The sequence below is a fragment of the Rhipicephalus microplus genome, chromosome X (assembly GCF_043290135.1).
Source record: "Rhipicephalus microplus isolate Deutch F79 chromosome X, USDA_Rmic, whole genome shotgun sequence".
Taxonomy (NCBI): Eukaryota; Metazoa; Arthropoda; class Arachnida; order Ixodida; family Ixodidae; genus Rhipicephalus; species Rhipicephalus microplus.
The window spans coordinates 448,382,572-448,408,849 of record NC_134710.1 but is presented as its reverse complement, the minus strand read 5'-3'; the positions used below and the strand labels follow the sequence as shown (position 1 = coordinate 448,408,849).

The 26,278-nt window shown below is 43.3% G+C and overlaps 1 protein-coding gene across 2 annotated transcripts in view; it reads right to left on the bottom strand.

The window, feature by feature from the left end:
* LOC119160873 (peptidyl-prolyl cis-trans isomerase NIMA-interacting 1) overlaps positions 1–26,278 on the bottom strand; it is a 43,148-nt gene that overhangs the window by 7,002 nt on the left and 9,868 nt on the right. For both annotated transcript variants that reach the window (XM_075880596.1, XM_037413142.2), the window contains exons 3-4: positions 24,637–24,837; positions 6,383–6,605 (exon numbers count right to left, since the gene is read on the bottom strand). In XM_075880596.1, the coding sequence (XP_075736711.1) occupies positions 6,385–6,605; positions 24,637–24,837 (422 nt within the window). In that variant the 3' untranslated portion in view covers positions 6,383–6,384. The remainder of the gene's footprint in view (positions 1–6,382; positions 6,606–24,636; positions 24,838–26,278) is intronic.

Here is a 26,278-nt window from a genome sequence, read left to right as displayed (position 1 = left end):
AAAATAATTGCATTTATTATTGATTATATATTGCACTTAACAAATTTTCCAACTAAAATATGAACACATTTACTGAACACACAACATTTGCAGAATGCCTGCCATTTTTGCACTATCAGGTATCATTTTACAGTTATTACAATGCAATACTATCACAGAAAAGCTCTCACATGAGTCTTTAAACAGAGTACTTCAGCTCTAAAAAAGAAGTAAACATCACAGTGACATTCACATGCAAACCTCATAACTGAGACTAGTCCTACAGGCGTGCACAGCTTAAGCTTTTCTTTTTCTTTGAATCTTCAAGCTTGCTAAGACTGCTAGCAAGTTTTGCCTGACCCTCCTTGAGCAATGCTTGTCCACTTTCAATATCATCAAACTTCTTAGCCTTCCTCCCTTTTGCAATAAGCAGTTCTGCATTGGCTAGCATCTTCTTAGCAGAATCGATATCCATCTGTATACTTCGCTGCTCATCCACTTTGCTTCCTACGGAGTCTTGGTGAAGCTTGGCTTTCTTGGCTGAGGGTTTACATCATTCTGCAGACACACGTTCCTGGTACTTTTTAAATGAGCCCTTTACCGCTTTGATCATATCAGGCTTTAGAGAAACGGCTGAGGCATCTTGGCCATACCGGCTACAAAATGATTTAGTAGCACGCAATCCATTTACACTTGCATTTGAAAGGTTACTTCGCTCATGGAGAAGACGGCGATTTTCACTAAATCCCCTTTCAACGTCAGCATTGCCATGCGCAAGCGACAGCATAGCTTTAACAAATTTCACTGTTCGGGGGTACTTGGGACCACCGTCTTTTGACAAGAGGCTGAATATGTGTTGCCACGCATCGTCGAGACGCTCGTGTGGATTAGAGGAAAACTCTTCTGTGGAGAGGAGCGTTAGTTCGTCCATCAGAGCAGACACTTCCTGCGGTGGTACCACTTCTGGCACTTGTTGTGCCAAATTCCTGAGTGCCACAATGGGGCTCTCCTCCTTGACAGCACTTGGATGAATGCTCTTGAGATCTTTAAGCACCTGATTGCCAAAGGGCAGCCTTGAAAGCAGATACTTCGCAACGTGAATGTAAAAGCTACGTGCACCTATTCTAAACATCTTCTCTTCAGGCGTGAAAGAATTAATGGAATTTTCAGTGTCTCCACCAATTTCAACTACCTGTTTCCAATTCGCAGAGCACTCTACATTAAGGTATTGAAGTTCCACTCCTGTGAAGTCCCTGTATGCACCGATCAGTACGAATTGTCCCAGAATTCTTTTCACAAGCTTCACCATTTCTTCATACAATATATGGAGGAGTGGCTCCCGTCGTTGAAATAACGTCAAGAACTCAACAAACACATCTGCGACATTTCGAAGAAAGATTGCCTTGGGAAGTAGATCCTTTTTCATCAGATTTTCTTTCAGACGCCTATAAATATTGCCACCCGCTCGACTTTTTTGTTGGGCACCCAGAACTGTTTCCTTGACAGCTTCATGTTGCTGGATAAATCGATCCAAAGCTGAACTCAGCGTCAGCCATCGCGAGCTCACATGCCGCAGAAGGACATTTTCAGGCAAGCCTAGGAATCTCTGTGTTGCCTTCAGCGTAGCACTTTGTACGGCTGAATTTTTGAAAAAGTGATATATGTCAAGCAACGTTGTTTCTACAGTATCACCAAATGCTTCGAGACCTTTTTCAAATGCATTATGCACCTTGTGCAAACTACATTCACCAATGTCCAGCAAAGCTGGATTCACATCTTCTTTCAAACGTTTTTTCAAACTTCGCATGACGTTGGGCCTGTCACTGTAAAAGCAGAGCATGTTCCTTGCAGGCAAATCTTGCAGGGCTTCTTTGACATGTGCCAGCAAGATTTCTGTTGTTGCAGAGCCCAAGTGATAAGAGCGCAAATGCTCAACAACAACACCCTTCTGTGTATCAGAAAAATATCTGGCCATCACCCCAGCTGTTGGCAGCGTTGCTCTGGGAGCGGTGTTTCGTCGATCTGAATTGTGTAATATGTGTGTGGCCTGTTCAGTTCATCTGTGACTGCCTTCTTAAAATATGGACCTAGGCCATCTGAAATTATGTATGATAGCTTCTTCCTACTACACTGGAACTCCTTGGCTATTTTAGAGTCTGGAAACATCAACGGCATCATCTTCGTTGCTACATCCCCGTATGTATAAGGGATCCCAGACAACGCCACTCCAAGCGCAAAATAAGTATCTGCTCGAGCATCACGGTCTGCCTCCGAAAGCCATGGCCCAGTTGCAAAGCATGATTCCAGCTGAACTTGCTTAGTAGCAGGCTTCTTTAGAACACCAGAAGCATCTCTATGTTGAGTGCACAACTCAACGTGACTCTTATTGGCAGCATGACGCTTGACAGCCGCTACACCATGCTGTGCACAGTTTATGATAGTGTTGCAGATGGTGCAGAATGCTTCTTCTTGTTTTATCCCTTGTCTGCACCAAACAGAGATGATGTCACTGTTGGAATCAATCTCATTGAGCACTTGGTTATTAAACTTGCTTTGACGACCTGAAAGAAAATGTTGCCCTGATCACACAAACTTCTGATAATACAACTTAAACACAAACTTGGATATCTATTTTTGCAAATGCACGGTAAATTGAGCAAGAGAAAATAGTGTCTGAAATTTCGAGGCAAAACTATTACCAGCATTGTAAGAATCGCCTTCGCGATGCCGTTCTACAGAATTAAGACAGACTCCAAACAACGACAAAATCGCCGCGTCAAAGGCGCCTCTCCGCAAACGGAAAGTCGGGCATGTTGCGCCTGATTACGTCCCACTACCCTCAGACGCTCGCGCTTAGTCCTGCCTAGTACAAATGCGCGCGATTGCTTCCATATTAGGAGGCGCAATTCCGACCGACATCAAACCCCGCTGCGTTCTCGTTTGGCTTCTCCGTGCACACCGCTCCGCCGCAACCGATGTACTTTAAAGGTCAATTGCCCACTCGGATATTCGACTGAATTTAAGCTCTGGTGTTCCCTGCTTGGTGATGCGCTGCCACACTATAGCACAAAGAATAATTGAAATAGGTATCGCAAGGCGCGGTAATATCATTATATAATGCTATGATTATATAAAAATCCACGGCGAAAGGCGCGCTGTTAATTTTCACAACCGCGTTTCATATGCTACCGACCAATTTTAAAAAATCCAAAATTCGATATATTATGAGTTCAGTCAGTACAGATAAGTGCGATATGGCCCAGATCAAGGTTACACGATATTAACTTCATGCGCACATCAATACATAACACGTGGCTGCTGATGCCGCACGGTCACTTCGTACGAACTACTGCCGCTACTGCGCTGAACCGTGCTGCGTGGAGACAGTTACAAATCGCAAACAAACAATGTAAAATAATAAGCTGTGATCCCGCAATACAAGTCTCCACGAATAACTTGCTAATAAATGCACCTATTGGCACTCGTGCCTTTTATATTTTTGTTCACGTCAGTTCAGAGCTAATAATGTGCGATATAAAAATAGGACTTATGTCGAACAAAGAAAAGACAAGCCCCTCGATAATTCCGGTACTTTTAGGGGCTACTGGTGTCACAGCAGGACATCCAAAGCAAATGCGCCCAAAAACAGCACGAAATGTGCGTCAAAAACGCGACAATAAACAGTAGGTTTAACAGCACTATAACATCAAGGGTTTTACAAAGAATAACAATCGGAGGCTCGAACACTTCAACTTTAACTTTTCAAGCATTATATCCACATCAGCCAACACAAAACAGGCGTCAACGACACATGTCACAGGCTTACCTTTCCTCGTAAAAGCCATTTCGTTGCCTGCCGGAACGGCCAATGCGCCCAGCACGTGTGACTGGTGCGACGTTCTCTGGCCACTAGCCAACGCTTCGCACACGGCTAGCAGTGGCTGAAGATAGGCTTGGCTTGGCTGCTTTTTCGGCACTGTTTTGGTTTCGGAACCATTGGCCGTGGTGGCGAGCGTCACAAAACGTTGGCCTCGGCGCAGGCATGGCGCAATATACGCGAAAAACTGCCATTTGGCGCAGCATGTAGCAGCATTTCTGTCTTGGCGCAGTTTGGCGCAATTGGCGCAGCACTTCCATCACTGCGAGCGTCTAGTCGAATGTGAGGATCAGATGCTTGGTTGGAATTCTTCTGTCATCTTTGTGTGTCTTTATCCTGTTAACAATCCCATTTTGCTCTTTCAATTCATACAATAAATCTTGCTCAGTCCGTGTAATCAGGTCATCATCTGTCACTACACCACAAACCGTATTCATTGATTTGTGTGCTGTTACAGTTACAGGAATAAGTCCGAACCTCTCAAGGCTGGGAAGTTTCTCACGTTGGGCTTTACAAAGGTATTGAGAAGTAGATCTCCACTTGACATTTCAGTGATTTTATATCGTGGTCCCAGTTTTTTTTTTTTTTTTAAGGCATTTAGAGACAAGGGAAGGTGAGACACCTCTCACTGGCTTGTTGGTTTGCTCACTGTGGATTACGTGATACCGGGGGAAATTGTCTTTGTAGGGTGTGAAAAAGTTCAATGTCACTTCGGTGCACTCTTTTGAGAGAGCGATCAGAAAGTGGGGGGAAAGGAGTGCCCGTTAAGTGCTTTATTATTCAGCTGCTATGGCAGCCACTCACCATCAAGCCCAACAAGAGGATGCTACAATGGTTGGGTAACACATGTAGACATACTGCTATAACCCAATAAACCAATAACCCAATAAAATATATCCAAGGCTGGATATAGAACACAATGCTAACCCAGGCCACCTACGAAAAATGAGAAGTATTTGCAAGCTTTTGGTTGGCCGACATGCGGGGTTTAATGTCTCAAAACCACCATATGGTTATGAGAGACGCTGTAGTGAAGGGCTCCAGAAATTTCAAGCGCCTGAGGTTCTTTAACGTGCATCCAAATCTGACCACACGAGCCTACAGCATTTTCGCCTCCATCGAAAATGCAGCTGCTGCAGCCAGGATTCGATCTCGCAACCTGCAGGTCAGCAACCGAGTACCTTAGCCTCTATGGCAGGGCGTATCGGAAAGGATTAGAAGACCGAACAAAAAGGCAAGAAGATTTGAAAGAAGAGGACAGGGGAGAGTGGATAGGAAAAGGCAACCGCCGATTTTTCCTGGGTGGGTGAGCCCAGGGGTCTATGTGAAGCCGGGCCAAAGAGGTGTGTTGCCCCAGCCGGGGGCTTTAAAAGTACAAACACTCAGCTCCGGCTCAACCACCAGCATCTTCTTTTCACCAGACACAGCTAAGGCATGCATGGCGAGGCGAGAGAGTAGGTCGAAACCCCCCCGTTGGTTTGGATTCTTAGTGTTGCCACACACCAAACGCCTGCTTGCGCAGATTCCCCTGCGAAACACTACATTTGTATTCCTATGATTCAGCAAGCTATGTTCAAATGTTGCTCCACCCCAAAGGAATATGCGACTAGAAGATATTTATGGAAGTTGCATTATCACATCATAAAGTGCACTTAGTTTGAATAATACCGACATTTTTACTCTAAACTGACTGCCGACATTACATACCATCATAAATTACCGTATAAATGCAGTGTAGTAAACATTCCTGGTAAGCTCATGATGTGCATGCAACTACTGCAGTTACAAAAACACGTTGACACACCTCGTAATACGTGTCTCAAGGTGAAAAATTTCAGCATGTCTTAGTTGCCGACTGGTTCACATGAAACCAACTCTTGCAAAACGTGCAATCTGCCGATATTTCTGTTGTTGTTGTCCATTGAAAACAGCGCAATACAACAGAGACAAGAAAGACGAAACAAGACCAGCGCTGCTCGTCAAGGTTGCCATCAACAGCTCTGGTCCTGTCTGGTCTTCTCCCTGCTGTGCTGGACTGTTTACCACTATGATTATGTACCAACAAGCTCACGTTCATTTACTTTTATTTATTTTTATTTCACGGGCATCAGTAGTAAGCAAAGATACTATAACTAAATTTGGAAACTGTCTAATCAGACATTCTGCAAACCAATTTACAATGTTCCCATAGAAATTCTTTACCCCACTTCGTTGCTTCACAAGTTATATGTATGTCTAAGTAATAAAGCAGAACACCAAAAACAGTACAATTTATTCCATGCATTAGCAGGCAACATACATTCGGTCACATCGTCAGAGTGTGTGTTGGCATATTTTCAACTCTGCCCAAAATCAGTGGGGGTACCATGTACGTCTCTCACGCAGTCACTAGACTCGCGCCACACATTCAGACAAATGCAAATTGACAAATTCTTGGTGAATGTCTAATTATTGGCTATAAACAAACAATTTTTTTGTCATAAAATTGACAGAATTGTGCAGCCCTGAGAAGTCAACACAGCTTACCTTTAGGCAGTGCGCAAGATCAGGTGGATGCCTGACTCTGTGTAGACTGGCTCTGAGAGCTCCCCAACGCTGAGAGCGAAGGCGGCATCCTCAAAAGGCTTCTGCATTGCGCCCCTGCCAAATGTTCCCAGGTCGCCTTTCCGCTTGGCAGAGCTACAGTCGCTATACTGGCTCGCCAGCTCTTCAAAGGTTGCCTTTCCCGACACTATTTGCTCCCGATATCCTGTACAATGATTAAAAAAAAAAAGATGCCTCAGGAAAAACCTCAGGAAATGCTTAAACAAATTGTAGAGTTGTCACAAATTTTTTTCTGCACACTGAAAGTCACTGCTTGTTGAATGAAGAGGAATCATCTTTAGCATAAATCAGGAGTTCGCATAGTTTTCAAGGATGCCCCACGTCTTTTCGATCCAGACCTTAGCAAGATTACCAAATGCTTAGAGGAGGTCTCAGGCATTTGTACATCAGTATTAGGCTATTTTGTTATGCAGACAATTGCTTCATTTTTTATAGTGGTGACGAACTTGATTCTGAGCAAACAGGTTAAAAGGTGTTGAAACTATAGGTTGGCAAGCACACTCATGAGTTGTCTCGCTCACACTTGTTTAGACTTCTGAGTGAGTTCTGGTGATTGATGTTTGGATGAGTTTCAGTACAAGGCAGCCCGACCAAGGAAAATTTTGGCAAGTCAGAGTTCAAGTGAGCTCCACCTATGGTCCTACTTAATTATCTCATGCAATGCTATCAGCCACATATCAGCTTGCGTTAATACTCAAATCTATCTAAACACACTTGTGTTCATGCACCACCTCCATTGGTTAGAGGAGGGATGGAGTGCCATGAACTCGCCCCACAAACTCTTTCAAGGGACGTTCCTAGTAAAAATATATTGTGTGAGTCACATAATACTTTCTCAAAACGTCCGTACAAGATAGAAATCACTGATAACTCGTATTTTAACGCACAATATGGAGAAGGCACCAAATACGTACAGGATGAATTATGTGAGATTTTGGCAATAATGAGCATTGACAGCATGATTGGAAAAGCTATTGTTATGTTCACAGACTCATGAGCCAATTCACTCAGGCTCACTCAGACTCAGGTCAAGCCATGAGTCTGAGCAAGTCCACCTAAGTAACAAGTCAGTGAGTTTGAGTCCAAGTGAGTTTGGTTGAGAAAATGTTTAGTGAGCCTGAGTCTGTATGAGCCCTTGCAGCTCAATATATTTCTTGAGTGAGTCTGAGTGTAGTCCAATGCTTTTGCCAACCGTTGGTTGGGACACCAAATGATGAGGCTACTACAGACTTCATCGCATGCAAAGACACTCTACACAAAGTGTTGACACAGTAAATGATTGGTATATATTTTAATTCATTTCCAAGGTGTACCTAAATGCTTTTCTGGCGATTAGGACCTATCACTGATATTGACATAACAGCGTAGGAGGCGAAAGAAGAAAAGTTTAACCAACATTATACTGTACTACATCTTAGTTTTTCTATGCATAGTTCTACAGAAACAGATAAACACCAAACACTACGTGCAGAATTAAGGTGATGCATTGGCCCATGTGAGATGACTTGCAGCTTTTCACTTTCATGTTATGGGTAGTTCCTGTCTGACGTAGCACAATGCTTGCGCTTTGCGAGTGCATTGCACTACAAGTTTCAACATCGCCCGTCAAGCTCAATGATGAATATCTTGAACCACATGCAACTTTTTTAATTTCTGAAAAATGGTTATGCCATAAAGTGGCACACACTACAACTTTATAATATAACCACCTGCCCTGAAGTTAATAATGAAAAAAATATTTGAGTTGTTACTAATTAGTCGCAACAGCATCATGTTAATTATAGCAAAACATTTTTGCCATAACGTGGAGCTCGTGTGTGAAAGCAATCCTTACTGTAAAAATTTTGTTATTTAAATCTGTATGGTTGAAAAAAAGCACCCTGTATAAATAGGAGGCTGGCCCTTCCAGCCATACAGTTGAACCTATTCATAACAATACTCAAGTGCCACGAAAATGATAGTGTTATAATCAATAATTGCTATGAACAGCTCACACAAAATAAATGCAAAATAGGAGATTGCAGACTACTTTGAGAAAATTATATTATTGGATGGGATATGCCCGTATACGCAGTAGAACATCTCAAAAAGATTTAGTACGTTCCCTGGCTTTCGTTGTGCTGCATACACATGAGTAGTGTAGAATGTTCTCGATCTTGACCGCAGCCGAATATAAGTGGGCGGTGACGGAGAGTCAGGGCAGTCGGTGAAGAAGCGGTCAAATCAAGTAATGGGCCGGCGACGGAAGGAATAACAACTAGCGCTGGAGTCTCCATGTTTGTTTGAAGAGAAACGTTCAAAACTCTTCTCAAGAATTTGTGGACTGGAATGATTCAGTAAAGTAAAAAGTTGGGCGAGTTGGTGCTGGTTCATGATGATAAGGGGCGCGAAAAAAAAAAAAAACGACACACAACAGAGAAGAAGTACACGGGACGACGCGCTACTAGCAACTGGAATATTTTATTCAGGAAACACCATTTATACCGCAGTGACATCAAATTTAACCCAACGAATCGACCAAAAACTAAAACTATGTGCTCAGCATGCCTATAAGTAACCTTGCAGATAGGCTATCTCCCCTTCCTGCAGACTGATAGAGGGGTGGCTGATGCAATCAGGCCCCTCCCTCTGGATAAAGAGGGCTTCTATAATCTCCCTCTCCGCTGAGCCCCTGTGCCTGTAGATTACAGTTGTCTGCTGGAATGATTGGTGAACATAGGAAGTCCTTAAGTGTTCTGAAGAGTTTGTATTGCTTGAGATTGCAGTTGTAGTGTGACTGGTTTGCATGTTGCCATTGTATTGAATATGATGTGAGTTATATAGAGAATTGACTAGCCGAATGTGCATGTATCTATATGTGTATAAAAGGACTGATTTGCCATAACTTAGAATATGTTTTGTTCTTGTTGTCAACTGCTGGCTCTGGCTAGGCCTTTAGGCCACAACCGGCAATAGCTGGCCCACTAAAGGGGCCTACCCTCAATGGTCCAAGCTTTTGCATTGCGTGTCGACGCGTCGATACATTCAGCCCTTGGAATCTGCCCGGCGATTTCCTTCCCAATCATGAGATTAGAGACAATGCCTCATTATCAAACTAAACAAGTGATACAAACTCTAATTAGTGCATTTGTATGACCCAACATCCACACATGACGACATAGAAGTCAAACAGTGCCCCGCAATCGTGGCAGACTTCAATGCAAGAGTAGGAACGAAAGAAAATGAGAAAGAGGCAGTTGGTAATTATGGTACTGACGCTAAGAATGGCAGTGGAAAGATGTTAGAAGAATTTGCAGAGCGGAATAGGCTTCCTATAATGCACACCTCTTTTTCAAAACTGTAAACATAAGACGAGGACATGGAAAAACCCTAACGGACAAACAAAAATGAAATAAACTTTATTCTATGCAGAAACACATGCATAATACAGGACTTTGATGTCGGAAACTAGGTGAAGTGCAGTGACCACAGCTTAGTAAGGGCAAAAAAAGCGGTTCATTTGAGAAAATCTCGAGCAAAATTACCAATGAATAGACAACCCAACCTGAATGTAGTAAGAATAAAGTGAGAAGATTTTAAGATTACAATTGCAAACAAATACGCAGCTTTAGGAGATGAGGACAATGCTAACATGAAAAAAATGAACGAAACAGTAACTAAATTGATCTCTGAAGCAGCTATCGAAGTTTGACGTCAAGCTTCAAGACAGGAAACTTTCAAATCCACGAAGGGCTTAATTAAAAAATGGCAACACATGAGGGGGACTTACTCAATATGTAAAATAGAGTATGCTGAGGCAACAAAGTTTACAGCAAGATGAAAGCCCATGACATAACGGAGTACACCACCGAAAGCAATTGGAGGGGCAATAAAAAAGAGCACCAGCCTTAAAACTGCAGAAAAGAGACTTTGTATAGAAAAACAAAAAAACTAAATGCACGCTCTCAAGAAAAAGATGGAAATTATTACCAATAACTTCACTGACATAGTTCAGGTGACAGAGGAATTCTACACTGAACTATATATAATTCAAAAATAAGTAATCCAATCGTGAGTCATCCAATCTGTAACTAACACGGAGATTAGAAACGGCACGAGATATATGATGTTAAAACGTAGCTGGCAATAATGGGATAACTGTCGATCTAATTAGGGACGGAGAAGAATTTACTAAGAATAAACTAGCTACACTTTATCCTTAGTGCCTCAAGATGGCAAAAGTTTTAGCAACCTGGAAAAATGCTAACGTTGTACTAATTCATATGAAAGCAGACATTGAAGAGTTCAAAGAATACTTTCGGTGATGTGCAAAATATTTACAAAAGTAATTTCAAACAGAACAAGAGAAACACTCGACTCCAACCAACCCAAAGAAGAAGGTGTGTTCAGGAAAGGCTACTGTACAATGGATCGCATTCATGTAATAAATCAGGTACTGGAGAAGGCTGCTCAATACAACAAACCCCTTTATTTAGCCTTCATAAGACTACGAAAAGGCATTCAACTCAGTGAAGAGATCTGCAGTTTTAAGAGCGATTAGTCGATAAGGAGTACTTAAATCGGATTACGCGCGTACATTCCTCGCACATATGCGTCACCGAACTGGTAAGCGGCCTAGTCGGCAGGCGAGTTCAAGGCGACCGCATGAGCTCGCAAGTGTGCCTCTGCGGAAAACATGCGGCGGGCATTGAAAAAACGCCATTTAGGTGACGCAAAACATAAGGATTACATGCCTGGTGCCTACTAAGAAAGGTGAATTTGCAAATCATTGTAAATAAACAGCTTTTCCATGCTACTGTCTGCCCAAAATGGACTTGTGTTTTTTGCATGATTTCTCAGGATTCAAATTTTGCTGCAGTTGCAGACTTGTCTAAAAGATATCTCTGCCTCCAGAGCAGCTAGAACTGTCATTTTTGTTGCGATATGTAGCTGTATCTTTAGTTTACACAATGGTAGGTGTGAATTTTTGATTGAGATTTTCAAAAAATTTTATTTTTGCCAGAAATTGGAGCATAAAGTAGGTGTGTCTGCAACACTGAAATGCAAGGTGCGACAAACCTTGCTAAAACTATCAAATTAAAAAAAAAGCACTGCTACCGTTGTGTAGCTTATGTTCATTAGTACACAGGCATGTGCCAATAGTAGCTCTGCAATACAAATTTCTCTTGTAATTTACTGGCAAACAATAGGTAATTAATTTTAGGATATCTAAGAAATTGATTTAGAGAAAGAGTAATTACATTTTTGAAATCAGCATCAAAAACTTAATCCCACTGTGATTTTCTTTATAAACACATGAAAATATTTGGCACTTCGTCTGAAGTACCTTGTCCCCCCTTAAAGGGACAGTCGGTCGTCCTTCACTGCTTTTCTGTCGCAATAGAAAGCGTACCATCTGATGTGTCTAATCTTGCAGCCGTTTCTCCAGAAAGTGTATAGAAATTTGTAAAACAAAATTTTTCTGTGTTCAGTGTCCTTCCATCGGTGGGATGAATGCCCACAGCACTGGTCGGTGGAGGCGATGACAATTATACTGTCAGTGAAAGTTGAAAACAAAAAACACATCCAGTTTTCGCAGGCTTCATCCCGTTTTGTTTATTGTGAAAACAAATACATTGGTGGCTGTGGCACACACACTTTTTTGTTGTTTTTATGAGTGGCAGCAGACGCCGTGCTCGCGTTTCTGCCCCATTCGCACGCAGGCATGCCGGCAAATGCAGGCAGCGCCCCAAGGCATCTATTTGGAAGTGTGAGAAAAAAAAAACTGGTCTCTGGCACAACCTAAAGTTGCGGCATATGTGCAAAATACAATTTCAAGTTATACAAGTTATACATGTTTGTTTCAAAGAAAAATAAGTCTATCTACGAGGATTTATTCTCCTACAAGTAGATTGACCACATCGCTGTAGGGTGACGCTCGCGGTAATATTTCGTTGACTTTCAACATCAGGTTGAAATTATAATAGCCTTTCTGTGGGACAAAAGCATGCCCGTTGCTGCACATGTGATGAACTATCTTCTTATTTGCGCCACAATCAGAAATATTTTTCCAAGCGGTGGACAGTCCCTTCAACAGCCTACAATTTGTAAACGACTGTGTGCTCCTCAGTAACGATACCTACAAATTGCAAATGACTAATAAATTAAAGTGAGAAAGTATCTAGGCCTCTAAATGAATTTGACAAAATACAAATTTAATGTTAAATGTCCTGGTGAAACTAAGACATTGAAAACCATACATTGAAGTGTATTCAAGAAGATGTATACCTAGGACAACTTGTGGGAAAACATAATCACAAAATGAAATTCACTGATGAATGCGAATGGGCTGGAGGACATTTACCAGGCACTCCCAAATAATGCCACAAAAAAAAAAATACAACCACTACGTACTGCCTATTCTGATGAATGGGGCCGAAACCTGAAGGATAAGAAAACAAGTGAGGAGCATGCAGCTGAGGACCATGCAGCGTGCAATGAAACCTAGAATGATAGAAATAACATTAAGAAATTGCAGGAACATGAAGCAACAAAAGGGAGAAATGCAGGGAGGTTAACCAGAAAGACATCTGGTTGGCTACTTTAGACTGGGGGATTAGAGGAGACAAAAAAGATGAGGAAAAGGGAAGAAAAAGAGAAAGGAAGAGACAGACAGTAAATTCACTGCAGCGTGTAGAACTCCACCGCAAGTCAGAGGCCTTCACACAAACCAGTCTCCCTCAAGAAACAAAAGAGGGCTTTCACTGCCTTGTGGCTTGTCAAGAACTGTGGACAGTGCTGTAATAGCATCTGAACAGAAAGAGGCCGATCATCCAGTCGCCACAACGCGTTGGCAAGTACTTGCCTCTCTGTGGCAAATCGAGGACAGAGGCACAGCAGGTGTTCAATGTTTGCATCGGTGCCGCAAACATCGCATGCTGCACTGTCAGTCATTCCGATTAACGTGGTATAAGCTTTTAAAAAAGCAACTCCCAGCCAAAGGCGATAGAGAAGCGAACTCTAACGTCTATCTAGGCCGCGTCGAGGCCGGAGTTGTAGTGAAGGGTCAAGTTCATGTAATCTGGTACGTCGTACGCTTGGTGTGTTCCACTTGGTCAGTGTGAGACTGCGGGCCAGCCGATGAATCTGCTTCGCAGTGTCCGCTCTTGAAAGCGGGTTTAGCTCTTGAACGCAGATTCAGAACGCTGTTTGCTACTAGATGTGACGTGCGAGCAGCACGAATGGCAGAATCATTCCCACTGACACCGCAATGCCCAAGTAACCACTGAAATACGATGTCATGGTCTTTTTGTATTAAAAGGTGGTGAAGGTTCACGGTTTCATAGGTCAAGTGGTCGTGGCATCCGCGGAAAACTGACCGCAGGCACTGTAACGCCGGTTTCGAGTCTGAAAACACATCCCATTTACACAAAGTGGAAAAAATTGGCCCTGTATCTGCTTGTTTAACAGCAAATGTCGTCAAAAGACAATAGTCTTGCGTCTGGAGAGAGTTAACAAAATGTTTACTTAATTGATGTTCTGCACAAGAAAATCGATGAATCAGTATTCTGGAGGCGCTGCATTAGAGTGCCTTGATCCATGCAGCGGAGGTGAACGAGCGCTTCGAGGCACGTGAGACACGAGCGCTATCTGGCAGTTATACTCAAAAAGGAAGGAAGGCGTGCGTGCCTGTCTGGGAGACGAGAAGGTGTAGAACGCAAAGCGATGAGCAGGTGCCACCATCGTGTCATATTGTCAGTGCAGCGTGATAAATGCAATGGTCCTTAGAATTACTTATGTATGCCCTTTCTAGTAAAAAGAAAAGGCATATACAGAATATTGGTGTGTTGTCATTGTGCCTCATATATGCGCAATTATTGCTTCTTAATTGACAATAGCACAAGTATGAATGCTGAAACTTAAGCAATATTGTTGGGTGCTGTGTATGGGGTTGGATTTTAGCCGTTTGGAATATCGTTTTGGCAGACAAACAGAGAATTGTACAGACATCAGACCAAAATTTTTTGTGTCGAAGTACCCCAATAAAGACTACCATCTTTGAAAAAAGGACCTAGGCTGGTCACGTGGACAGTAAGCGAAACAGAATGGTTACCAAAGGGGTGGAAAATTAAGTCAGTGAAGGCGCAATTAGCTAGTGTGGCCAAATTAAGGAATTCACAGGCATAAAATGGGATCAGCTCCCAAAGGACAAGGCAAACTGGAGATCATTAGGAGCGGTCTTCATCCTTCAGTGGACTAACACATAACACAGGCTGAGAATGATGACAATGATGACAACTGGCTTAGGAGTGCAACCGCCGGAATGAAATTTGGAGTAATTTTGGGAGCAGAAATTTTAATTTTAGAGCCCTAAAATGCAAATTTGGAGCAAGTCCTGGTAAAAAAAAAAAACACTTTTTATCACAATGGACCAAATTTTGAGCAGTATAAAAAGAGAGAAGGCTTAAATTTAAAAAAAAGAAGTATGTAAAAACCATTCAACGTCACCTGAATCATGCAGAGTGCACTATTATTTCAAGAAAAGTAGTACTTTGAACCACCCCACTGAGCAAACAATGATAAATGATAAAGTCTGCATTAGCATTTGCCGCATTTTCAAATAACTTGACAGACTCTGCAAATTCAAAGCTAAATCTGAAGAACTGGCGACCTTGAAATACAGGAGATTAGTGTGAAACTGAGGAGTAGGGGTGAGTAAAAAAAAAAACTGGTGCGCACTATCTTTTTCAAGGTGCCAGCAATGTAATACACTGCTCCACATGATTGCCTGTAACATTTTTAGAAGTCTGCAATCATACTAGTATTCACAGTTATGTGGCGTATACACACATGAGTAATTGATCAAAATGAACTATGTCCCGAGACTAGTGCTAAAAGCCCCTTCCAAATGACAATACACCTTTCTGCAGCGCACTGGTGTACTGTGGCAAAGGTGGCATTAACAGTGTTCTGCACAGAGTTAGAACAAGGCCAAGAAATTTTCTAACACTGCTACGTCCCTCCCCCCTCTTTTTTTTTTCTCATGATGGGGTTAGCTTTAGGCCACAACTTCTCAGATCACTTCCAAGACGCGTTCTACCAGATAAATTAACAAAGATACACCCCGTCGATCTGGTATTTGATATTTATCACCAGGAAGGTGCAACTAAAGCACCTTAAAGGCAGAAAAATGTTATATGTGCCTTTGCTATGGCCACCAGCATGGTTGCAACGCCGGTGTTCGCAGCACCTGGACTCTGTTCACACGTGCAAAACGCAGTGAGCAGTTCCTGCTCTAGCTGCTAACATGCCATAGTTACATTTGCTGACTAGGAAGTTCATATTTCCCGCGAAGCATTGGTGGCTACAGTAACGTATTTTTGTCTATAAGTTGCATCGTCATGCCGACAGGTATCCACTGCGGTCAGCAGACAGATAGGCACGTGGCTTTGTTACTTTAGCTCGTCAATCGCGTCTCCCAAGTGCTCTGACCTAAAATGAGAATGTATCTGACACCGCCACTTAGAGTTATGGTCTGCGCGCTTGTATTGATTGATGACACAAACTGCCGGTGACCATTGTAGCCTCTATTCCTGACTGAAATTAGTGCAACTGAGCAAATATTGAGGCTAGTCAGGCGTTTTGGCGCAGCGTGGCGCAATTTCAGCAAATTTCATGGTTTTGGCACAGCTCAGCGCAGAAATGGTGATTTGAATCAAATTGGCGCAATCGGTGAAGTTGTTGCGGCCCTGCACGCTACACAACACAGTGATGGCCAGATGATTTTCTGTGTGAATAAAGCAGATATTTTTGCCATGACAGCCATTTTGTATCGAGACAGGCATGTATTAGGCATATTCGAATAGCTAGCGAAGCAACACAACCACAGCAAAGCCACAGCCTGCAGCACGATCACAGATGTCAGCACTGAGAGCACACCCATTGTTCGAGATAAAGATGGGCTTGGGGGCGAAGTGCAAAATACAATAAGGAATTCACAGGCATTCCGAGCTAGACGAAGGTGGCGATGCGGGCTTGTTGGTTGGTCCTACTTGGACAAGTTTAGAGCACAAAAGGACTCTGACAAGAGAAAGAGGCGAATACACACAGGCGCCTGCGAGCGTATGCCTCTTCCTCTTGCCCGTGTTTTTTTTTTTGAGCACTCAACTTGTCCAAATTCAGAGCTAGCCTTTACATAGGAAAAGACATTATCTACAGCTTCGACCACGATTCCTTGTTTATTACATTTTTTGGTGCCGTGAAATCTGGCAGTAGTCATTTACTGACTAAGATGACTTCAGCAGGGTGCCTTCGGAAGATGCATGAAACTCTTAAGGTCAGCATGGCTGGAATTATTGTGCTCTTGACAGAACTTCCGAGAACCCTGATGCCGAGGTATGTCATGACATAAAACACGTCGACTTATAGAGGAGCAAGGAAGTTGGGCTTCACCAGTTGGACAAGATCCTCGATGTTATTAAAGACGAGGCGGTTAACATGGAACTTGGCGATGCTACAGACTATCATAAGAAAGGCTTGTATGCAGTCACTGATGGGCAGCACTTTCTGTCTAAACTAGTCTGTTCACCTATATGACATGTGCTGTCCCCTTCTTGCTTACACAAGATGTGACAGCGGAAACCACAACTGAGGTGGTTTCAGCAGAATCCTCCACAACTGTGACAGCATCTCTGAAGCCATGGAAAAAAACATGAGATCTTTAAAGGACTCCGACTCCAATAACGAAAGCGGATTATCTGCAAGTGAAGCAAAATATTGACGCTATTCGAGCAAAGTTAAAGGGAATACCACCAAATCGGTCATGACCACGAGCAGAAGTGTAGAACCACCACCTAAAAATAAAAAGACTAAAGTGTGTTTCGGCAGGGATCAAGCAACAATGAGACATGCGGAAGAACCACCGATGTAAACATTTCACTCTGCTGACTGGACAGGTGAGGAACAAGGATTAGAGCATTCTCACAGCATTTCGAAGTAGGCTAAAGAACCAAGAGACGAGGATCAAGCAACAGTCAATCTCTAAAGGGCAGTAAGAAGCCAAAGAAATGGTGGAAGCAGCAGCAAGATTGACCAGGTTGAAGATGAACAGGTTTTTGTCAGAAACTAAGTGACAAAACATGCGAAGCAAGATCCTGCTGATAGCTTTACTACCCACAAGGATGACTTGTTCGATCTACTGGTTGGTAGAGCTAGCAGTTTTGTGCCTACTGTAGTGTTCACATCATTAGATGCGCAGTAGAGACATCAGGACATTGTTCCACTGAGCTTCAAGAAACTGGATGATGTTATGACCAAACAAGGGGATGATTGCCAAGAAAAGGGTGCAGGGGTGCAACCGCCAAAATGGAATTCGGAGCAATTTTCCGAGCAGCAGAATGTTACTTTTGGAGCACTAAAATGCAAATTTGGAAGACGTTAGGGGAAATAAAACATTTATTTTTTATCACAAAAGATGAAATTTGGAGCAAAGGCTTACATTTAGAAAAAAAAGTATGTTCAAGCCATTCAACATCACTTAAATCATGGAGAGTAAACATGAGCACTGCTGTTTCAGTAAAACTAGTATTTCAATTTACCCAACTGAGCAAACATTGATAAACTTCACTTAGCACTTACCGCATCTGTCAGATCTGCTGACAGAATCTGTGAATTAAAATGTACGTCTGCCAAGCTGGTGACCTGGAAATTCAAGGAATTCATGAAACTGAAGAGTAGGGGTGGCGAAAAGATAATAAACCTTTGCAGTTTCTTTTTGTTTTCTTTCTTTAGGTCGGCAGAAGTGTCATACGGGGCTCCAAATGATTGCCAGTAACTTTTTCAGACCTCATCAATCATACTTGTGCTCACAATTATAGGGTAGTATACACGCATGAGTAATTCAACAAAATTTGCTGTCCCGTGAGTAATGCTAGCCGCCCCTTCCGAATCATTACACGCTTTTCCACAGGGCACCGGTTTATTGTGATGAAGGTTGGTTTAAGCAGAATTTTGCGATGATTAGAACAAGGACAATAAACTTTCAAACAGCGCTTCACCTCCCCTCCTGCTCCTTTTTTTATGATGGGGGTTAGATACAGAGCACAACATTTTCGCTCGCTTGCATTCTACCAAATAAAAAAACAGCGGCGCATGCCCGTCGGTCCGGCGACAGTACCGGAAATCTATTGCCGAGACGACGCAACTAACCCGACTTCAAGACAGAAAAATGTTTTAGGTGTCGTTGCCATAATGACCAACGTGGTCACCGGCAGTGCCGGCTTTCACAGACGTCGACTCTGTTCGGGTGCGGAAGACGTCATATGCGCTTCCAGCTATAGTTGCTAACGTGCCATAGCCAAGGGTGCAATAGCCGAAACCGAATTTAGAGCAATTTTAGGAGCAGTAAAACATTATTTTTGGAGCACTAAAACCCAAATTGAAGCAGGTTACAAGAGAAAAAAACATTAAGTTTTTATTACAAAAGACCAAATTTTGAGCAGCTTGAGAAAGAAGGCTTAGATTTAGAAAAAAATATATATGTGCAAGCCATTCAACATTCCCTAAATCATGCACAGTGAATATGAGCAGTGATATCTCAACAAAAGTTACTTTCTTTGTCAGCCCACTCAGCAAACAATGATGAGGCCCACATTAGAAGTCACCACACCTGTCAAATTGCTTGACAGAGTCTGAAGATTCAAATGTGGATTCCCGAAGAAGGTGACCATGAGATTTGTAAAACTGAAAAAAAAAAAAAAAAACTGGCTTTTTACCGCTGCAGAAATGTCATTTTACACTCCAAATCATTTTGCCAGTTACGTTTTAGATATTAGCGAGCATATTAGTACTCACAATTATGTGGAGTATATACACATCAGTCATTGAACAAACTGTGGTGAGTCTAAAGACTACTGCTATAGACGACTTCCAAATCTTATATAGCTTTTTTGCAGGTCACCCATGTACTGTGGCGAAGGTGGCTTAAGCGGTGTTTCTGCACAAGTTAGAGCAAGACCAAGAAATTTTCAAACCACAACCCCCCCCCTCAATTTTTTTTTCATGAAGGGGTCAGGTTTAGGGCAAAACTTCTCGGCTTGCTTGCAAGCCGCGTTTGACCAGATAAAGTAATAATGGCATGTGCCTGTTGGCCTGGCAACGGCACCAGATAATAATCACATGTGGCATTGCTATAATAACTAATGTGGTCAGGACATGAACTAAAGCTGGAAGCGTACAAACTTGACGTGCTGAGAGTTTGTACATTTAGCTTTAGTCCCTAATGGTTCCTAACATGCCATGGCCGCGCTTGCCTGACTAGGAAATTCATATTTTCCACAAAGTGCTGCTGGCTACTGCAACACATTTTTGTCTTGAAGTTGCGTTGTCCCACCCGTAAATATCTGACGCGCAGCGTTGTTACTTCATCTGGTCGATCGCATTTCGAGAGTCTCTTGGCCTTATGAGCAGCTATCTTACACTGCAGATTAGAGTTAAAGTCTTCCTGCAGAGATTGATGACGCAAACTACAGGTGGCCAAAGTGGCCTTCATTTCTCACTCAAGTTAGGGCAATTGAGAAAATTTTGAGGCTGAGCAGGCATTTTGGCACAGTGCAGTGCAATTTCGGTAAATTTCATGATTTTGGTGCAGCCCAGTGCAAAAATGGGGCATTGAATCAAATTGGTGCAATTAGCACAGCTGTTGCACCTCTGAGGATGTGAAAGCACTGCTTCTGCCTTCAGAAGCGATGTGCTGTGCTCTTTGGACGCCACAAAAAAAAAAAAAAAAAAAAAAAAACAGCCACTGTGTGAAAGTACTATGCACACACCTCATAGTAACAAAGGAGCAGAAGAGCCAGGCACACAGAAGTGATGAGCCCATCCAAAGAAGATGCATCCATAGTGGCATCCGTCTCCAAATTTAGAATCTCACACAGTTGGTGCTGAAGAGACAAACATAGGTGCAAGCAAGTATCCAGGATCTTTCTGGAGGACACAATGCCAATATGCTACGGTAAAGTGGGTGCAGGAGAACCTGAATGCTGAGCACGCCATAAGTGCCATGCCAGGATAGAAACAGAGGAGGAACAACAGAGATAGAAGTGTGCACATTTACACGCCCGATCAGCATGCTATTTATCGGACCAGGCTTCAATGCAGATTCGTCTGACAGACGCAAGAATGGTACAAGAACAAAACACATCTTCAAGTGACAACATTATATTTGAGGCAAGATGCAAAGGACAGAGCTTGCTTCGTGCGTCTTGAAGCTGACCATGTTCTGAAGCCCTGTAAATTGGTTGTGCACCTTATAAAAAACAAACTGACTTAAGTGATGTTAGTCTCTTCCCCACCGAGGATGATGAAGATGAAGTGGGGCATGGGCTTGAGGGGAAGCGCGAGAAATAAAAGAAGGTGACAGAAATTCGGAGCTAGCCCTTACATTGTGAAAGGCATGCTTTACAATTCGTACAACAACTATTAGTCCCTGCTTATACCTTGGACCCCTACAGCTCACTGCTTCAAGGGTGCTCACGTGAAAAAGTGTACAGTATTGCCACGCGCGTTCCTCATTTTCACTTTTGTTTGATTTGGTTTTCATCGACAAAGCCTGGGTCAGGAATGCTCTGCGCAAAGTGCGCATCATTGTTCAAAAATGTTCGCGATTCATTGTAGATCGTTCTGATAAGATTACCCACTAGACGCCAACACTCGAGAATATTCCAGAGCTTGCCGGAAGACCAGTAGGAAGGCTAGAATAATCGACGGCGCATGTAATAAATGCCGTCAGGGTTCGCCGCTTGTCAGTTGATCACTGGGGGACGCTCTGTTTCCCCGCTATCAGTGCCCGTGTGCTGCTGTAATCTTAGCTTCAGTTTCGTGGCCACAATTCGGTCAAATAAACAGTTTCATCTGAACATCCAGTGTGCTCACTTCGTCTTTGTCACCACTTCGTCTTTGTCACCACTTCGTCACAGCACTCTATTCCTGAGGAATTTTTTTTAGCAATCTAGGTTTCACCAACTACAGTAACATTCAAATCACTATCAAGGGCCGAACTTATTCTTTTCATAAGGATACTATTAGAGTGCGAAAGGTACACTACTACGATCACCCACAAATTTATAGAAAAGAACCTGAGAGGGTCGAGTGCAATGCCTGTAGCATTTGCTATGGAACCCAATCTTTAAAGAAAATTATTATAGTCTCACCCATTTAAAACAAACTCGAAAGTGCCACGATAAATGGTTGTTGTATCAGTAGTTCGTTGTATATAGACCCGCCCATAAAAATGTCCTTTTGGTGGCCAAACCTTTTTTTTTTGTATTTTTATTCAGAAGTGTGAACAAACCCTTCGCTGACAAGTTAAGCCTTTTCGCGTGTTAAACTACGCATGTTCGCTCCCGAGTGAATTCAGCTACGTTTGCAATGAACTCGCGCCATTCCACTGAAGCGCGGTACCGCCACGTCGAATTATGTCACAGGTTTTGTTAATGAGGAAGGCGATTGCCGGGTTTATTTCAAGGACCGAAGTATCGGCTCCCTGAACTGCACCACGAAAGTGCGGACAATTTAGATGTGGTCCTATTTGGCACGCCAGCGGATGCCGGCTGTGGTTCGAAGAACAAGTCAGAGGCGAAAGTTGATAAACAGAACAAAATTATATTCTCAAATATGGCAGATCAAACGATACACAACTATGCACACTCGACAATAGTTGAATGTGATATGTCACCAATCAAACAACCTAATAGATAGAACAATCAGCTACGCTTGAAATAACGGACAAAAACAACAATACGTGCTACAATGCAATCACATACATCAAACAACCAAGAGAATTAAAGACTAAAGAGTTCGAAAACTTATTCAGCCCAAAGTCCTTGGAACAAAGTCTGAACGATACTCTTCCAAGAATCACTCACTCAAAGACCAGCGCTGTTGTCAATCCGCTGCCCCTGAAGTTTCCATTCCAGGAAACCTCACGTCTTCAATTGGCCGCTCCCCATGCACTAAACTTCTTCGCCAGTAACACATCGGCTTCCCACGCGTTGCGATTGCAGGACACGTCTTCACTCTCAGGCGGTAGACTCACACTATTCAGCTGGTAGCACCAGCCTTCACCCTTCGGACGGAAACCCTCTTCATCACCTCCTTTGTCACTGACGACAAAAGCCTTCGCCAACACGACGGAATGACCCTACGCACACTTGCGCAAAACTATTTTGATCTCCTGCCTATGCAAGCTAGCGTAAACTGTCTTCGTCTCCTGCTTTGTCACTGAGGACAAAAGCCTTTGCCGACACTGCAGAATGAGACTACGCACACTAGCACAAAACTTCCTTCTTCTCCTGATCTCCCTTCTCCGCTGATCGCTTAAATACCTTTTACGCTAGATTCCAGAAAATTCTAATTGTTTCGTCGGCGCGATGCACAACCAAGGCTGGCGAAAGAGCGAGACGTTTTGAGGACCGTCTGCGACTTGTGACGCAACTCTACATCACCATGCCCCTTTCGTTCCAGATCTTTCCACGGCTTCCAGGTTGGTTGGCGAAACTACGCTTCCGAGGGGGAGAGACGGGGTGCCCGGGGAGTCTTTGGATGCTTGTTTCTTCTTTATTGTTGACCTTGAGGCGTCTCTCTCGCGCCTGGAATCAACCTCATCGCCAGAATTCGGCGGCGCACTCTTTTTTGAGCGCTCGTTTGTGACGAACCAATCATCCCTGGCTAATTGCGTGCAGCCAAACACTTATTCGGCTCTCGCCGTCATATGCCAGTTCGCTTGCAGTCCATAGTATGTGGGCGTTTGTGCTTTCTTCGTGCATGTTTCACTCAGGATCGTGCTCAGGTGCGGCGGATAGCCTGTTCATTTGAAAAACATCGACACGAAGAATTTCGCGAGCAACGCGCGTAAGGGACCCAGTGTGACGCAGAGCCGGTAAACTTGTGAACGGCAGCATGACGCACTCGTACCGCCGTACTCGTACTCCGCCGCACTCGCACTCGTACATGACGCCCTCGTACTCCGCCAAGCAGCTATCTGCAGATGACTGTGATAACATTGCTGGCGATAAGTTGAAATGGCCGGCTCATTACCATCGGCCATGCCGCCATCGCTCTTTCCTGGTGCCTATCTGTTAAAGCACCGCCGCAACCGCATGCGCTAATCAACTGATCCAGTCTCTGCCGCTACCGAAAGATGGAAAATCGTTTGCGGCGCATTGTGGTGTCGGAGAGTTGAGAGTTGCAGTGAAAGCTATCACTTCTCACATTTATGGCTCCTTGCGTTCGAAGGCAATGTTGGTTGATTGTCCGCGATTGTAGATGCCGAACACAATGTCAGAAAAGTATGCCGCGCAAAAGCTGATTGCAAGTCTTCATGCTGCCTTCTACTTTTCTTTTCGTTTTTTTTTTCTTTCCCCCCCCCACTTTCGTTCTGTCAGTGAAGAAACGTCTGGAAAGTGAGGGACCCTGCTCGCAATGTTCGAAGTATGCGTGCGGTGCTCACCATGGTCTACAATATCTTTGTCGCAAGTAAACAGGAGCAGGCCACACGTGAGAGAGCACTTAACTCATGCTTTAGAACGGCTGTTTTAACATCTTTTGTTGCTTCATATGCACCATATTTTTATCTCGACCGTGTCGGAAGTATTCGTTATAAAAGTAGGGGGCTTTGAAAAATGTTCGCTGTATGTGGACTCAGTCTCAAAGGGTAGCACGGGAAAATCGTAAGTGCACTGTAATATGGCCATTAAACTGATAGATTGTTATATCTGGGATCGTTATAAGTGGGTTGAACTGTATTGCATGCAGTAGAGTGCCACAACCATTATTCAAATGTTTCCCAATCTATGACTACAAACAAACTATACATTACAGAGACGTGACCATTAGTACAAGTAGAGCATATTTTATGTTCAATGATGGGCAGAACTATTTTTAAGTTTAATTAGAGACACCCGAATGCACATTCACCATGCTGCGAAGTTCTCTCCTGCTGGCACAGTGGACATTTACATGCTCTTGACACATCTCCATTCGAGGCTCGCACTAAGTATTTGTGATGACGTCATACCCTCATACAGTAGGTCAACAACATGAATGCTCTTTTGGTTCCATATCCGATTGTACCGAAAAGTAAATTTTCCAACAAGCTTTTTTGGTAGGCAAGGGTACAAAGTGCCGGTCAGCCAACTCACCTTTGATAAGGGCAAGCGCCTCCTTTTTTGTCCTGGTGATGTTCTCCTGGCGCCATGAAGACGGCCTCCGTGACTCGCAGTGTTTGACCAGTAGGTGTGAGCACCACACCTGGTCTTTCGTCGATGTTCCTGTGGATGCGGGCTCCTTGGGTGGCTCCCATTGGCTTTCCTTGGTGAGTGTGTTCAAGTAGTACGGCTCACCTGCGCCACCATACAAGTTATTTGCAAAAGCATTAAAGTAAATGTTGGTGCCCACACCTTCCTGCTCTTGCCACAGAAGCTCCTCTTCACATGCAATCACAGTCGAACCAACTTATTACAATTGAAGTGCCACGAAAATTTTATTGTTATAACCGATAATTGTTAAAAGTGGATGTATAAAAAAACAACAAGCAATATAGAGAAATGACAGACTGCTGTAAGAGAAATATATAAAGTCGAACCCCGCTACAACAAAACAAACGGGGCATGGAAAAAAATTTCGTTGAAGCGAAAATTTCATTGTAGCGAAATGAAAAAAAATATATAGCTAATATGAGCTAGCAAAACAAAGGAACGTTTATTCTCAAAGTTCAAAAAATGTCCGCTGCTTCCTATTCTTTCCCAGCAGCGTCATGATGCGATTCTCACTCATGCATAGCGAGGCCATAGTGAAAAGCACACTGAAACGTCTAAAACCGCCTTCGTGAATGAATCAAACAGTTGCATTAGCACGTTAACACCAGCAGCTATCCGCCGTCAAAAGTATCCAACAAAGCCGAGATGGAGGCAGGGTATCATGGAGCGGCGGCTTTTACATTATTCTATGCCATTCTTATCATCCACCACTCGTCGCTAGCTGATTTTATTTATAATGTGGACGAACAGCCGCTCTGATTAATTACCACACTGGTCAAGCGCGAGCATAATGATAAGCATCGGAATCGGAAAAGGCATCGTTCTGCGGTTGCACCAAACAGCTGCGTGAAGGAAGCCATGAACTGAGCGACTGAGCTTCAGCTTCGAATCGTCTGCGGCTCAAATGAAAGCCAGTGGCAAAAGCAGGGCAGTTTCTGGTGGTGCCAACAAGTCTTTGACACTTCGTTGATGCATTTTCAGGCTCTGAAAATGCATCATGTTAAATGTTAAAGACAGGGTATACTGCATAGAAATAAGTATCTGAGCCTGGAATCGCATTGTAAAATTTCGTTAAAGCGGGACGATTGAAGAAAAAGTGTTCGTTGTGGCGACAATTTTTATGCATTGTCTCCTATGGACTGCTGACAGGCAATTGTGAATTTTTCGTTATAGTGGAAATTTCGTTGAGCGGCGTTTGTTGTAGTGGAGTTCGACTGTATATGCCAAAGCACATCGGTAATAAGGTCAAAACAAAATTGACAAACATGAGCATGTTCTATGGAATGCGAGAAGGTTGCTACGGCAGCCTATCAGCTTGAAAAATCTTGAAAAGCTAAGGCGAGACTGCCATATGTGTCGCGCCAGGTGCTCCCTACTGACTGGCTCAAGAAAGCGCCATATAAGCGCCATATCTGTCAGTCAGCTTAATTTGTCTTATGCCAACCTTGCCAACATCATTCGCCAAGGTGTTCGTGTGCTTCACATAGCGCGGAGAAAGGTCCCTCGCAAAAACATATCCCCAGAG